Source organism: Cylas formicarius, unplaced genomic scaffold (assembly GCF_029955315.1).
Source record: "Cylas formicarius isolate icCylForm1 unplaced genomic scaffold, icCylForm1.1 PGA_scaffold_9__14_contigs__length_23061073, whole genome shotgun sequence".
Classification (NCBI taxonomy): domain Eukaryota; kingdom Metazoa; phylum Arthropoda; class Insecta; order Coleoptera; family Brentidae; genus Cylas; species Cylas formicarius.
In genome coordinates, this window is record NW_026844365.1 from 6,509,697 (window position 1) to 6,524,757 (window position 15,061).

The 15,061-nt window shown below is 34.4% G+C and overlaps 1 protein-coding gene across 3 annotated transcripts; it reads right to left on the reverse strand.

Annotated features, from left to right (window-relative positions):
* Positions 1–272: 272 nt before the first annotated feature.
* Positions 273–14,123, reverse strand: LOC132707458 (N-acetylneuraminate lyase B-like). Of its 3 annotated transcripts, none has more exons than XM_060679322.1 (7): positions 13,980–14,122; positions 13,853–13,911; positions 10,009–10,079; positions 6,017–6,331; positions 3,014–3,159; positions 1,147–1,318; positions 273–418 (listed from the first exon to the last, which is right to left on the reverse strand). In XM_060679322.1, the coding sequence occupies exons 1-7, from the start codon at positions 13,980–13,982 to the stop codon at positions 276–278; spliced, it is 909 nt and encodes a 302-aa protein (XP_060535305.1). In that variant the 5' UTR covers positions 13,983–14,122; the 3' UTR covers positions 273–275. The 3 variants fall into 3 exon arrangements, with proteins under 3 accessions (XP_060535305.1, XP_060535304.1, XP_060535306.1); XM_060679321.1 differs by having other exon boundaries at positions 3,014–3,174; XM_060679323.1 differs by lacking the exon at positions 10,009–10,079 and having other exon boundaries at positions 3,014–3,174; positions 13,980–14,123.
* Between the last annotated feature and the right edge of the window lie 938 nt (positions 14,124–15,061).

Consider the following 15,061-nt stretch of genomic DNA (forward strand, 5'->3'; position numbering starts at 1 on the left):
CTTTGCTATCATCAATCAGATTATATACATCACAGGGACATCAGCACCAACTGACACACAGTATCTAATTGAAGTTTGGTAAACAAAATTACTGAAATTAGTGGAACAAATTGTGTTTACCTACTTTCATATTTGAAATTTTGATATGGTTGTGATTTCTAACTTTAAGTCCATTTGGTGCCATTTTACTATCTTGGAAAAGGGGAGGATGAAAATAACTGGGTAATGAGATTCTTAGTTGCAGATTATCTGCTTTATTTATTTATGTATTCTATTTAAATAGATATGTATGGTTTCAGTTCATCTAATAGGATTTGTAAATCTTCATCACCCAATGCTTCCAACGGCGATCTGACGGACCCCAGTTTAATAGGCAGAACAAAATTCGCTGCTGCTTTCAACCTCGGCACATAAGCGTCTGAAATGAGGTAAACTTTCTGTGAGTGCGCTGATGACACACAAGTTGTGCTGTAGAAGTGAAAATGTATGAGGATGAACACAGATAAACAAATCTCATTATTATATTGAATTTCTTGGAGTGAAGTAATTGACTCCACACTCAGAACATTATCAATCTATCAATGAGGTTAACGTTGTTGGAATGGCTATTAATTAGACGAGACTTCGTTCAGAACTTATAAAGAAAGGGCGTCAAAATTCTTCATCGAACGTCATCTTGAATGTGCTTGCATCCAGAGGAAAAAGAATATTCATTGGGCACTTGAGCAAAAAACATTGGTCGCTCATTAGAATACCATAACCAGAAAACTTTTCGAAATTGCTGCAACATCACGTCACGATCAGCAAGAAAAAAAGGTATTGCAAGAGTTTTTAATCGGATTGACCTATATTTTGGAGGTACTGACACAAAAAAACAACTATTTGAAGTTTTAAGAACCAAATCGTATGATACAACTTATTTCATTAACGCGCTTGTATAGATGGTTCGTTGTCCTGTGGAGTGTAAATAGTAAATATATATTTTCCAAATAAAGAAAGAAATCTGTCTGAAGGATATGGAGCGCAAAATGATAATAGAAATTAAATTTCCTTAAATAAACTCTTTTCTTTTTCACAAACTCTGTACTGCGATATTTTCTATATGATTATTTTTGCAGATGGTGATGTTAATAAAATAGTACTCACCGGTTTTTAAAATAATGTTGGCAATTTTTGTCAGCACACCTTGCAGATTCCTGGCTTTGTCCAAGTCGGATTCATGCACCGCTTTGAGCAAATCAATCCCTAGCTTGGGTACCAGATTTAATACCGGCGCCATGAAAGAGTCGAAACCCAACAATGCGCCTCCATATACCAGCTTAAATGAGGCATAATTCCCTTTTCAGTAGGTACACAGCGGTATGGTAGAGATAGTTCATAATATTCCAAAATTCATATCAAGTTGATAAGTATCTACAAGCTAAAAATACTTTCCGTTGTTTTTTGCGTAGTATTCAATGGCGTACACATATTTTTCTCTTCAATCATGTTTGAGAAATAAACCAAAATTATCTAAATATATTATCTATCTATGAGGTATTATTTAGTGCACTACAATGTTTTTAATATACACCATAGGACTTTTTTGTGTGAAAAATATAATATCTATGTAAAACAAAATATCTAGTTTGTACTTATCAACTAGTGAGTGCCCTTCCGTGCACTTTTTTGAGATGTTCATGAACTCTGATGGACCCAGTCCCAGACCCAGACTGTCTAATTTAAATTGCATTACGATACTCGATCCTTTATTTTTATTATCAAATGTTTTAATTTATTGTTTGTTTTAAACTTTAAACATTTTACTTTGCCTCCTAACTTATGGAATATCAAGAAACGGTACGGAATTCGGTAAGAATTTGTGGCTGAAATTCCAGACGATGCAAATATCGTCGATTTATCTTTTGCAACATGTTAAGTATCTGGAAAATTGACTATCCATATTTTTTCTCTCAAGATTGTTCATGAAAATTTCACTTAAAAAGGTGACAAACAAGAACACATTGATAGCCCCGTGGTTTGTCTAAAAAAATTATTATCGAACTAAAGAAATTCTGTTCTAACGCAGTCGTCAAAAGAAGAACTAGACCATCGATGACAATTTTTCTTATATATATTCTTTAAGTAAGTCAATTCAACTGACTTACTTAAGTAGAATAAATGCTCTGAAATCCAGGTGGATTTCTAAGAACCATGTTAAGCTAAAAAGCTAGATTGTAACAATATAATAAAAGTGGTCCTTCTTTATGTTTTGAAAAATTCAAGTGTTAATAAAACTTGAGGTACTTGTTACTTCCGAAAAATGAATTAAACCGAATTTTATGAAAATACTTGGCAACGAAACTTATATATGTTAGTCCGTTCCTAGTTCTCTGTTTTTCTGTCGATGGCCATAACTTTTGAACGGTTCAGGTTTAGCGCCTTTTAAACAGTCCACGAGACACATAGGCCAATAAAAAATAACCCCGAACAGAAATCGGTGTCCATCTTTTCTGTTGTATTTTCGAACATTGCTATGAAACACGGCAAGTGTTGGACATTTTCATTTATCGAATTGAAATCAATCAGACAAATAGTGTTTTATCCCCTAACGAAGCACATCGAAACTGGGGTCCAGAAGTATTTTTTACAATTTAAAAACCACATTTGCAAGGGTCCACGAAAAAATTCGTTAAAAACTGTTCTTCTATTATGTACAGGGTTTTTCAAAAATCTAAAAAGACCCTTCAAATTGTTCTTCAAATTATTATATGGTCATTTCCTTTGCACAGTAATAAAGGCCGAGGCCTGCAATTTTTGTATCTACGGTGCTCGTCTATCACACACGCTTCTCAAGATATTTGAAGAAGTACGTGTAACATCGCACTCACGGCGACCATTTCATTTCTATGACATTTTTTGTTTAATATTTTTTAAGTTTATATTTTTATTCTAACCACAACACTAAGAATATGTAATCAAATTTCCTAAAGGGGTCCTATAACTTTCGACATGCAATAAAGAGTTTACACACCGTGTTGTTGGTAATGAAGATAGCGTACTTGCCGTCGACTGCTTTGAGAACGTCATAAGCTCGATTAAAAGTGTCGTCCACAAACTTAACTCCTCGCAACGTTGGAATTTGACCTTCGGCTTCCTTCAAAAAATCCAATATGTTCACTGCAAGTAAGAAGACTATCTAAAACGACAAACGAAAACATAGTAATAAAAGCCCTAGCAAAATATGATGGATCTATCGACTTGCTGCCTGTAAAAGGAAAAGTATATTTTCTTTACTTGGCACCAAAACGAGAACCTGATTAAATTTCGATTCATCGACAGTTTTAGATTTATGGCGAGCGGCCTGGAAAAGTTGGCGGCCAATTTGACGGAATATCCAATACTGGGGCGCGAATTTAGTGAATTGACGCAGGAGTCAGCGATTAGTTGAAACGAAAAGGTGTCTTCCCCTGCATTCTATAACATATTGGAGGATAAACCGTCGACCACAAAACAGTACAATCATGCTCAGGAAGTCTGGTAGAAGGTTGGATGTTGAAATTTGCAGGATTATTCGAAACTTTATATGAGGACGGACATCTTGCTCTTGGCAGATGTTTTTAAGAGGTTTCGTGAAACGTCACATAGCTGCCCGGATACGCGTGGAGCTGCATGTTGTATAAACTGAAGCAAAAACTCGATCTACTCACCGACATCGACATGATTTTGTTTATCGAAAAAGGAATGCGAGGAGGCCTTAGTTAGTGCTCCAGACGATATGGGGAAACGAACAACAAATATATGCACACCACCAAAGATGATAAATACTTGATATATTTCGACGTCAATAACCGACAGGGGTGGGCAGTGTCCCAATACCTATCCTACAGAGGTTTTAATTGGTTAGTTTAGAGGTTTTTAATATATCCAACGAATCGGAAGGCAGCTATCCGCAGGAGCCGAAAATCAAAAACTAATAACCGCCTTATATGATATGTCATTCACTATCGTAATCTAAAACAGGCAATACAACTGGGAGCTAAGTTAAGAAAGGTACGTACATCAAGCCATCTCGTTCAACCAGTCGCCTTGGTTAAAAGCCTATATCGACATAAACATTGCACTGCGCCAGGCTGCCAAAAACGAGTTTGAAAAAAACTTGGTTAAATTGATGATTAATGATGTGTTTTGGAAAACAATGGAAAACATACGGAACCATTCCAACGTTAAGCTAGTGACCATCTGGGAAGGTCCGATTGCCCGACCCGAATTTAAAAGTGCTACAATAATTAATAAAAATCTCGTTCTTATCGAATTATATGTTATAATAAAGTATATAAAATTATATATTATAAATATATCTATCTACGCTGGGATGTCAGTTTTGGAGATAGCTAGGACAACAATTTATGACTTCCACTACAACAACATTCAAGAAAGGTTTTCCAATGCCCGAGTTTTTATATACCGACACGAATTCTCTTATATACGAGATATTATCCATAGACCCGTACGAGATTTAAAAAAAAGATTCTTTCCGGCATTTTGATATCTCAGACTATGCGGAGGATAACCCGTACGATATACCCAGAGTCAATAAAAGTTCTGGGTATGAGGAAGGATGAGAATAATGGACGAATTATGTCTCATTTTATCGAATTTAAAACTAAGATGTACGCCACAAACTTATATAAAACACCGGAGGAAGAGGAGTCCGTAAAACAAGAATTGATGGCTGCAGAAACAGATCGAGAAACATTTGAACGTGTATTTAAAAACGAAGAATATCAAAGGAGTTAAAAAATACGTCATCAAAATTAAGATAACTTTTGAAGAAATTCGTCGATTGTTTGCAAAATTTCGCTGAAAAAAACATATCGCAAAATATGAATGGGCGAGCAAACTGGAGTTGGGCAGAGTATTCCAAAACAAGATCGGGTCCTAACGATAATAAACGTCGCATATCAAAGTCATCAGTTGAAACGTTGGGGTCACTATTTATTATGGTAGAAAAAACTGTCTCCGCTTGATTGTAAATGTGTCTAATTGGTTTTGCTTTGAAATTTCCTTTCTCCTAAAAAGGTGCACAAAAGGGCTCAGTTCACGTCTGACGGCCTCGTTAAGTTTTTATTTTAAAAATTCATAAAATATTTTGATCTTTCTAATGATATTTTGGGCATATTTAGAATAAAAATTTATTTTATTATCTTTTTCCACTACCAATAAAGGATGTTTAATGCATTAATAAATATATTGTTTTAACACGATTCCTATTGATTTTCTTTTAATTTTTTGGAACTAACTGGTAAATAATCTGCCACTGGGTCACATTTAATATTGTTTACGTGTAGCCCTGTGTACATGTCTACCGTTAGCTGCGAACCGACGGCTCGTTCACCGAATTACAAATTATTACTCCATGCCTATGTTGAAAACCTGTTTATCAATCTAAAAGGGATTTATTTAAAGATTAAATATACGATTGGATACAATTTTTTAATATATTTAACCTTATCTCGAACTAATTTGCGATATCAACGCCTCGCAACTGGTGCGGCGATATCCTAGTAGTCGGATGGATCGCTTTTGATTTTAAGGCGCCAAATATATTTGCGTGTTAATTTTGTTTGTCTGTTAGTTTTTTTTTGCCTAATCATGTCATGTGATACGATGTTCTTATGAAATCATGTGATACGATGTTCTTATGACATGGAGACATGGGTGGTGAAGCAGTAACACATGAACAACAAATGAAGAAGTCCAGACTAGAATGAGTACAAGCACACAACAGCATGCCTCCAATTGATACTTCAGGGAAAGTAGAAGGAATAAGAGGCATAGGAAGAAACAGGAAGTCCGGACTAAGTAACGTAAGAGGATGGACGAACATGCATGACAATACTCTACGCCATCAAGGCCAACACCCACATCGGATGGCACCTAGGAGGGTATTGGAGTTATATTGACTCCGTATATTCCTTACACTCTCCTATCACACCTTTACAAGTATAAGAAAATAAAGAAAAGAGACATTTACCATTAACTCCGGTTCTTGCGGGAGAATTGTAATAAAACAGCGGAGTTTGCGGCGCAGACGCAGAAACCAGTTTGAAGTAAGCGACAATCTCTTTAATAGTTTTTGGTTTGTAATAAATCTCCGGGAGGCAGAGCAAGGAGTCGGCCCCACAACTCTCCGCGTGACGAGCCAGTTCCAACACGTTGGATAGGCAAGTTCCGCCCACCTGTACCATCAAGTGCTGGTGGGTCGCCTTGACGGTTTTTGCCCAGGCTTCAATAAGCGTCTTGCGCTCGTCCAACTTCATATTCATCCCTTCGCCTATCGTACCTGTAACTACAAAAACAAAGTACGCGTTTAACAGCAAAATATGCTAATAAAGTAGCTAGTAACGTTGCTCTCTAGGGTTAAAATGTTGCCAAAATCGACTTCTTTTGGTCTCTTGTTTGTCATTTACTATACTTCAATTGTGTCTAAACTTTCTGATCAAGTCACTTAGAATGGACACCAAGACAGTGTTTCTATCGACAATTTGTGTAATATTACTCCAGTATATTGCAGAAAGCTCAGATAGTAAAGCACAAGTTGATGTAACTCACTTTGGGGAGACTTTTGCTAAAGTTTTCTTCATTGGTATTTAAAACATGATCCATCTTTATTTAAAGTTTTAACGTGTCCTAATTTTTCGTAAAGATTAAAGAACAAATGACTGAACTATAGTCCTTGTATACTATTTTCTCAATAAGTGCTAGTTCCAGATTTTCGTGGCGTTCTTTCGTTTGCACAGAATGACCAACAGGCACCGACACAAGAACATTTGCGTTGTGCAAAAGAGTAGCTTTATGATTTCTTCTGCAAGAGTCAAGAAAAAGCCTCCAGTCCTCAGAATTGTAGTGTGTACCAAGTTTCTGTTTTAGATTAGGATTATCTCTTTTGCTCAAAATAGAATATAAATTCTGTCTCGCGCTTCCTGATATATGAGGTTTGAACGTCCTGTGTCAGTAAATTTTTATTTCCAAATCTACATGCTAAAGTTTCTGAAAGACTAAAACTCTCACTAATTTCTAATTGTGAAAATAACTGTGGTTGTTGAGAAACACTCCATACATCGCCGACATCATTAATATATTGGGACATTTGGCCCATATGGCACTGATCTAATTACAGACTTAAGGATCAGATAAACAATGTTTTTTTAAAATGTTTAGTATTATTTCCACGAACATTATACATGCAGCAATAGCAGTCAACATAGTGACTTGTTAGCTCATAGCTCATGTCACACAATCTCAAAATTAAATCAAAAACATTGTTTTTCTATTAATTTAGTCACGATAACTCCAAAAATATGAAAAATACCAAATCACAAGACCTTTGTTATTTCATGAATTTGATTTACCCTAGATTGGTAAAGTTTTTTCAATCATATCTGCATAATAGGAAGCATTGGTGGTACGGGGTCATGGTTCCTAGTCGTGTTATAGGTAATGCTAGGATTCCTCAGAGCTCTAATCGAGGGCCACTACCGTTTATTTTCTTTATTAATGGTTTGCAAGAAGTGACTAATGATATCAATGTCTTATTGCTTGTGGACGACTAGAAATTGTGTCGTTTATTGTTACAAATAAATTTTGATGTTTACGTATACATAAATAGAAAGCCATTATCATTCTACCAAAATAACCTCTGAACTTGTAGAATTGCAGTAATGTACCAATCAATGTAATGTGTAATTAATTAATGACAATCAGAACCCATGTGATATTTATAAAATAACTGTATCACAACTGAGCAAAATTTGACAAGGCACACTGTAGTTGATATGTTATTAGCACGTAACCTAGTTTTATCGCGTTGAAACTAAAACTATAATTAGGTTCTGTAATATCTGTGACGCCTGTAAACAAATAAATCTTACACCTAGGGGTGGATATTTGTGCAGGTGTTTCTTATTACTCTATAATTATTATTGCCTTTTTAGCGGTTTTCGGAAATATGTTTCACAAATCAATTTATAGGTGATTATGTTTTAACTGTGATTTTGTTATGTCTTTTAGTATGTGTTCTCACTGATGATTAATTCATAATCTAATGATCATGAGAGAATATACAATATACCAGCTTAATGTCAGTACCGTGTCATGTCCATTTCTAAAATTTATCTATAAATTCTTATTTTTTTTGGTCGCTATAAATAATTTCAACTAATTACCTTATTTCTATAGTCAGACAAAAAAAATGAACACTGAATTCCGGTTTAGTAACTTTTGTCTTTAAAATTTAACAAATATTTCAGTTTAAACTACTTCTATTATTGTCTTGCAACAACGTTTGAAAAATAAAGCTGAATTAGTTTTCCCGTTATTAGAACTGATTTTGATCGTTTCAGAACTTTGAGAGTTCAATTTGTGTTTCTTTAGTTCAGGACTATTTTGCCCAATTTAATTTTTAATTTATTTACACTTTTTTTTAACCAAGTGCTAGTCACTTTCTAGAACTGTATCATAGTCACCTGACATTAAAGACGAAACATCCGCGAAGGATGTAAATGGAGCGTTGTTATCTGTAGAAGGTATACTCCTAATATTCTGGAGTCGAATGGACTGGGAACTCCAGAAGTTGTTGCAGGATAATGTGATGAAGAACTATCAAATCATCTTTTTGCACATTTAATTTAGTAGCTTTTTCGTTCAAATTTCCGAGGAAACCTTTTCGTAAGCCGTCCATAGAAGGTGCACCATCTATGCATACCATTTGATCATTAAAAATGTGCTCTCCCGTAGCGGTTCCCTTTAGCGGCTGCAAAGGAAGCAATTCCGCAGTAACAGCGATCTCTTTATCAAGTCATAGTCATTATATCAGCTGCCATTTTTATACGTCTTGACAAACTCATTTTTCTTTTAAGGATACAAAACACTGCTCGAAAAATTCGTTTTCGGTTTTAGTGACTTTGCCAATTTCGAGCTAACATAAAACTAGCTTTCACAACATCTTTGTTTATGGGACATTTGCTGCAGTTTTTTCGAAATTGTTATTTTTAATGTGGATATTTTGAAGAGAAACGTATTTTCGCCCGTTTGTTCAAAAATATTTCTATCAACAAAAAGACCCACTAACAAAACTATATACTTCATAATAATTCAAAACTTATTTGTAGATACCAACAGGGCACTCCCCCATATCGATTAACTTTATCAGCTTTTCCTAAAAAAAGAATGGCTGACATACTGCTTCCCATTTCTAAGTAAAATATTTTTACCCGAATCACAAATTTGTCCGAAAACTGGAAAATATCCTACATCTCGGTCGATAACGGGTTCTATACCATCATATCATTTTATTTAATAATTACAGAAGTAAAAACCTTACTCAAAATAACTTTTGCCAAATATAAAATTTCATCTAGGTCATTATGTATACTGGGACTGCAAGTCTTTAATCACCTTTCTGATGAAATAAAATGTAACTATTTAACAGCTTTTAAAATGAGATAAAGTAGGTAGGGCAAGAATCTTTATACATTATAAAGAGATTTTTTTTAAATATCCTTATGTATATTTTTTAGTGTCCCTGTACATTTGGCCTTGTCACTGCAAACTTTTTTTTTCTACTCCCGTCTGTAAAATACCTAATTACCCACCATCAAGCGTGCAGAAAGCGTCACTTTAACATGTCAGTTTCGTTTCCCACGAATCCGTTTCACTTCCGACATTTCCGGGATTGTACCGCACGGATTTGAGAGCAAACGGATGTTTTCGAAGTTATTTCCTCCGCTTTGAATTTTGACGTTTGTCCATTCTGGCGGTTATGTCAGTGAATGTATTCGTCTTGTTTTGGCCGTTTACCTCACTTGTTGCATAATATACTATTATTTGACAATTCCAATAAGAATAAATTGATCATAGTGGAAGTGAGAAGTTCCGAGTTGTAAAACGCGCTGCCATCAACATTAACTTAGTAGTTTTGAGTCTATGGTCATTGAAATTATACATGTGTTAGCTGTTTTTCCTTACTCAAAATTCCTTGGATCCCGCACTGTGCCAGATAATCAGCGTAGCGTGGGATGGCGTCCAAATTGAGGGACCTGCAAAGTTTACACACTGTACATATGATGTTGAGGGCTAAGTGCTAACGATTTTCGTAGAAAATCGAGGCCGATAAGTTTGAAAAAAAAAATCCTATTGGGAAAATATCAGTACAGAGTAACTAACTGAAATTTTTGGTAGGTTTTAAACACTGATGACATTTTGGCGTGCGATGGTCAGGTCACACATCACGCAATGACTAAGTATGGACGATTTTCCTTTTCAAAGCGGATTCAGGTAAGGAAGAAGCAGATATAAAATAAAACAGCAATACAGAGAACTAACTTCCCTAGACTTACAGAAAGCATTTGACACACTTCCAGTGAAGGAGAGATTGATAGAGCGAGGCCTTTCAGCCATAACGTCCATATATAAGCAGCAAATACTGCATCAGAAACACCAACATGCAATCAGTATAGTTCCCAGTAAACGAAGGAGTTCGGCAGGGAAGCCATTTGAGTCCGTTACTATTTAGCAACAAAAACAAGTACAATCGGTTTCTTAGTAGGGAACCCGGAAATCTGGAACAACGGGCTAAATAAAAAAAAACTTAAAATCGATGAAAAAAATACGAAAGTAATGGTTGCGTTCAAAACAAATATCTGGAAGTACAATAAAATAGAAACAGTGCCTCAATACTACTTCACACATTAAAATGAAGCTTCATAGGAAAGAGGAAAATATCAACTAAAACCAAAATAACTATATACAAGACAATAATCATCGCAATTTTAACATTTGAGAATTGGGTACTGTCCCAAAAGGCAAAAAGAAGGATGCAAAGCATGGGGGGTAATAGGTATCCCAAAGACAGAGAATCCCAAATGACGCGATTAGAGAGTGATTGAAAGTAAAATGAATGGACAACAAGCGACCGACAAAACTGATCTGGGAAGCGAGAATGTAAAGCCGAAGAAACAGAGGAAGACCGCAACTAACAAGTTATCAGACCATAGCAAATATGCTAAAAGAGAGAGGACTGGGGATAATGGAAGGGATGAGAAGAGATTTGCCAAATTTGTACAGCAGTTATAAATAAACATTATTATTTTCTGGCCTTGGGAAAAAATTTTTTTCTTGCCCCGACCACACCATAGACTTTTAAGCGATCTTGATTCAATCATAGAAATATGTTCTGCTGACAACACATTTTCAAATCAAAAACAACGAACGCATTAACAAACTTTTATCACAAACAACCATTTTCTTTTTTTGATTATCTTTTCACCAAGTCACCAAGCATCACTTCGAATTAATTTTAATAAGGGAATATCACGGTGGTTATCAGTGCGAATCAATATAATTAATTATATTCTTTACAACAAAAGGCCAACAAACTAGTCACTTCTTTACTTTCAAAAAAATGTATTACTAAAGAAGAATCTATTCATTTAAAAATTTACAATCACACTTCTCCAAAATACTATGGGTTACCGAAAATACATACCTACACTGCCCTCAAGACCTATAATTTCATCCATCAGTTTACCAAATAGTGAATTAACTGTATGGGTGGCTGAGATCTTAACCAGAGCGTATAATTTTAACAATGATTATGATGTATCTGATTCCTTCAAATTTGCTGAGTTCATTCAAAATAAACAAATTCCCCAAGTTTGTGTAATTATCAGTTTTGATGTCATCTCTCTTTTTGCCAATATACTGTTAAACATGAACAAAAATTAAGTAGCAGAAAAAGATGACAAGCTATCTCTGCAGATACCAAAAATTCACTTTCGGAGTTTCTTAAAATTATCAATTTTATTTTTGACTCTAACTTTTTCTTTTATCAGGGACAATTTTACAAACAGATTTCCATTATATCAGACCTAGAATGGCCCAGTTCGTCATGGATGATGAGATCAACATATTCAGTCTACGAATGAAAGAGAGACCATCAATAAGGACTGAGGAAAAGACTCTTCTGCTTACTTGGAACATTGAACCTTCCAGCAGCCAACGATGAATTATTATTTTGAGGATTCCTTGTATATAAAAACAAATTTAATATGAGCGCAAAAAAACGGAATTCAAAAGATCAGACATCCTAACCTCTTACAAAAACTTTTTGAGATTTGTGTAAAAAATGCATATCCGCGTTTTTTTAAGAGGGTTGATTTATAATTCAATCACTTCTGAGCGTATCGACATCCAAGCGGGACGAAACGCATTTCATAGAGTTGAAAATATTGAAAATTCAGAAGTTGTTTTTCTCATACCACGCGGTTCCATACACAAGAAATGTCAGGCCTTTAATTATGTCAGTCTTTAAAGATGAGACACTTGAGATTGATGCAAAAAGTAACAAGTCACAAGTCTTTTCCATTCCTTGTCATGGGTGTGAGAAGATTTACGTAGGATAGACTTCTCCGGTAATAAAAAATCGAGTCAAAACACACAAAAGCGATATACATTTGAGTAAACCATCATTTGCGTTCGTCTTTTTTTTTTTTTTTTTTTTTTTTTTTTTTTTTTTTTTTTTTTTTTTTTTTTTTTTTTTTTTTTTTTTTTTTTTTTTTTTTTTTATTTTTTTTTTTTTTTTTTTTTTTTTTTTTTTTTTATACAATTTTTTACCTACTCTTACCTTTCATCTATTGCAAAAAGTCGGGTACAGAACATAACGAAAACATTGGAATTTAACTTTAAACCACATTTTAACAACAACAGCAAGAAAACAGTTTTTTCTTCACCAGAAAATATCAACAGGGTAATGCAGTTTTTCAAATAAAAATATATTGCTGGGGGATTGAACAAAAAAAATCAAGTGGAGGTTAATTATACAGATTTTCCTTATTATTCAACAATTTTGGTTTTCATAATAACTTGGTTAAATTGTTTAAATCATATTTATATATTAGGTATGTTGCATGGTTCCAAACTTAGTCCACTGCTTTTCTTTTGTTTGTTTTATTTGTTTCTTGGTTTAGTTTATCATTCGAAAATCTTTTTATATGCGGACGATTTAAAACTCTTTGCATAACTTACTTTGACTGTCTAAAACTTCAAAAAGCATTACAAAGAATATACGACTGGACTATAAAATATAAAATGCATTTGAATGCTTTTCATACTCGTTTATCTTTTAGGGCATATATAAATTGTGAAATAGGTTGAACATCAAGAGTGTATGGGTTTAGCATAAGAAATTGTAAATATTTTAATTTAACATATCTTAAAATATTGTTTACATCATTTGTCAGAAGTATACTTGAATATTGTTGTTTTATATGGAGTCCTTGTTATGAAACACTGAAAAAGTCCAAAATGAGTTTCTGAAGTATCTGCTTTATCGTGAAAATGGTATGTACCAAATGCACATACCAAAGGCAGACATTATGGAATCGCACAGTGTGCATTCTCTACAAAAGAGAATTAATTAGTCTGCAGTATTTTTTTATACAAATTGTTAAATAATACTATTAAGGATGCTCCAGAATTATTCAATCAAATTAATATTGATGTTTCAGCTTATATAACACGCAATTCCATGAATTTTGACCTAGGCAATGCCCATACTATTATAGTAATGCTACAGTAAGGCCGTTGATGGGCATGTGTATTTAAGGAACTACACAGAGTACAAAAATTTCTGAAAGACTATCTACAAATGTTAAGCAGTATGCTGTTTTTATGAAACCAGTAAGAAAAACTAACTAATGTATTGACAAATGTAAATTTCGCAAGTCTTGTTAATTTAATTATGTTCGTATCTCTTACGGTCTCCAATGTCCCCACCATAGACGTTCTTAACTTAGACACACGGTATACTTACATGTCGTCATGGAAAGCGGTCAATACGGGAACCATAATTCCGCGAAAATCGTAAGTTCTCTGAAAGTCACAACACATTTTTTTAATTTTTGATGGTTATATAGGAGACAATTATTATAAGTACTAACCATATTTGAAATATATATACTTTCGCCTGTGTTTTACAAATTTTACTCCAAAAAGCAATCCAGCGTCTCAACAACGTCAAACCGGCTCGGGACTGATAACGGCGATTACTAAATGAATAGATTGCTTTCAATTGAACCAATGTTTACCCTATCGAATCGACGCAACTGTTGAGCTACCGGCTGTCCCGTGTTGCGCACTTTTGCGAGTTATCTCTGTTATTTTTTTTTTTACTTACCGTTTTCGAGTTAGACTAAGAGATCGGCTTGCTTGCATGTGACTTTTAGCGTTCCGCAGGATTCACACTTGGGTCGCTTGCCCTTTATACAAAACCTACAACCTTAAAAAACTCTAAAGCTCAAAAAATATCGGTCCTTGTCTATAAACATATTTTGCATATTTGTAACCTGGTACAGTCATAAAGGCAGTATACAAAACCTATTGGGGAAACTTAGTGCAAGTCCAGTATATTAAATAGAACAGTAAACACTTATCCACCGATGCTTCTGTTCTGTTTTGATTCAGTTATCGTCTGCACGTACGTTAATTTTTTTAATTTTTTATACATTTGCAGCGCTCATTTGCCTTGGTACGTCCAGAAGATAGTAGAGAAAACATCATGGAACTCTTGAATGAAAAGTGTACTGAGTATATATATATATATATATATATATATATATATATATATATATATATATATATATATATATAGTGTCAGACCAATGTCGACGTTACCAGACCAAGAAAATGGTGGCTTCACAAGTAATACTATAATACTAATAATACTATAATAATGTAATTTTAGGGTTTGTTAAAATGGTCTGAAAAATCGGTAAAATCGCGCGTTTTATGCAGATTTAATTGAAGGTTCGTTGTCTAGACGGCACTCGAGGCAGTTGGAATCTGTGTATAAGTACAGATAAATGAGACCGGAGATTTGACAACGGTGGATTCTATTTTTAGAATGTCGACGGAATTTAATAATTTAACATCTTTTGCTATTTCTGCTAAGCAGTTGATTTTTGGCGCGTTTACCTATCGTACCTATCGTGAATAAATAGGCAATTTATGCAGAAAAAAAAAC

Coding starts and splice junctions, on each gene's coding strand:
- LOC132707458 (XM_060679321.1), bottom strand. Junction 10,080..13,852: donor ACCGCTTTCCATGACGACAT/GTAAGTATACCG, acceptor TAAACTTTGCAG/GTCCCTCAATTTGGACGCCA. Junction 3,175..6,016: donor CGCAAGAACCGGAGTTAATG/GTAAATGTCTCT, acceptor CGTTTTAGATAG/TCTTCTTACTTGCAGTGAAC.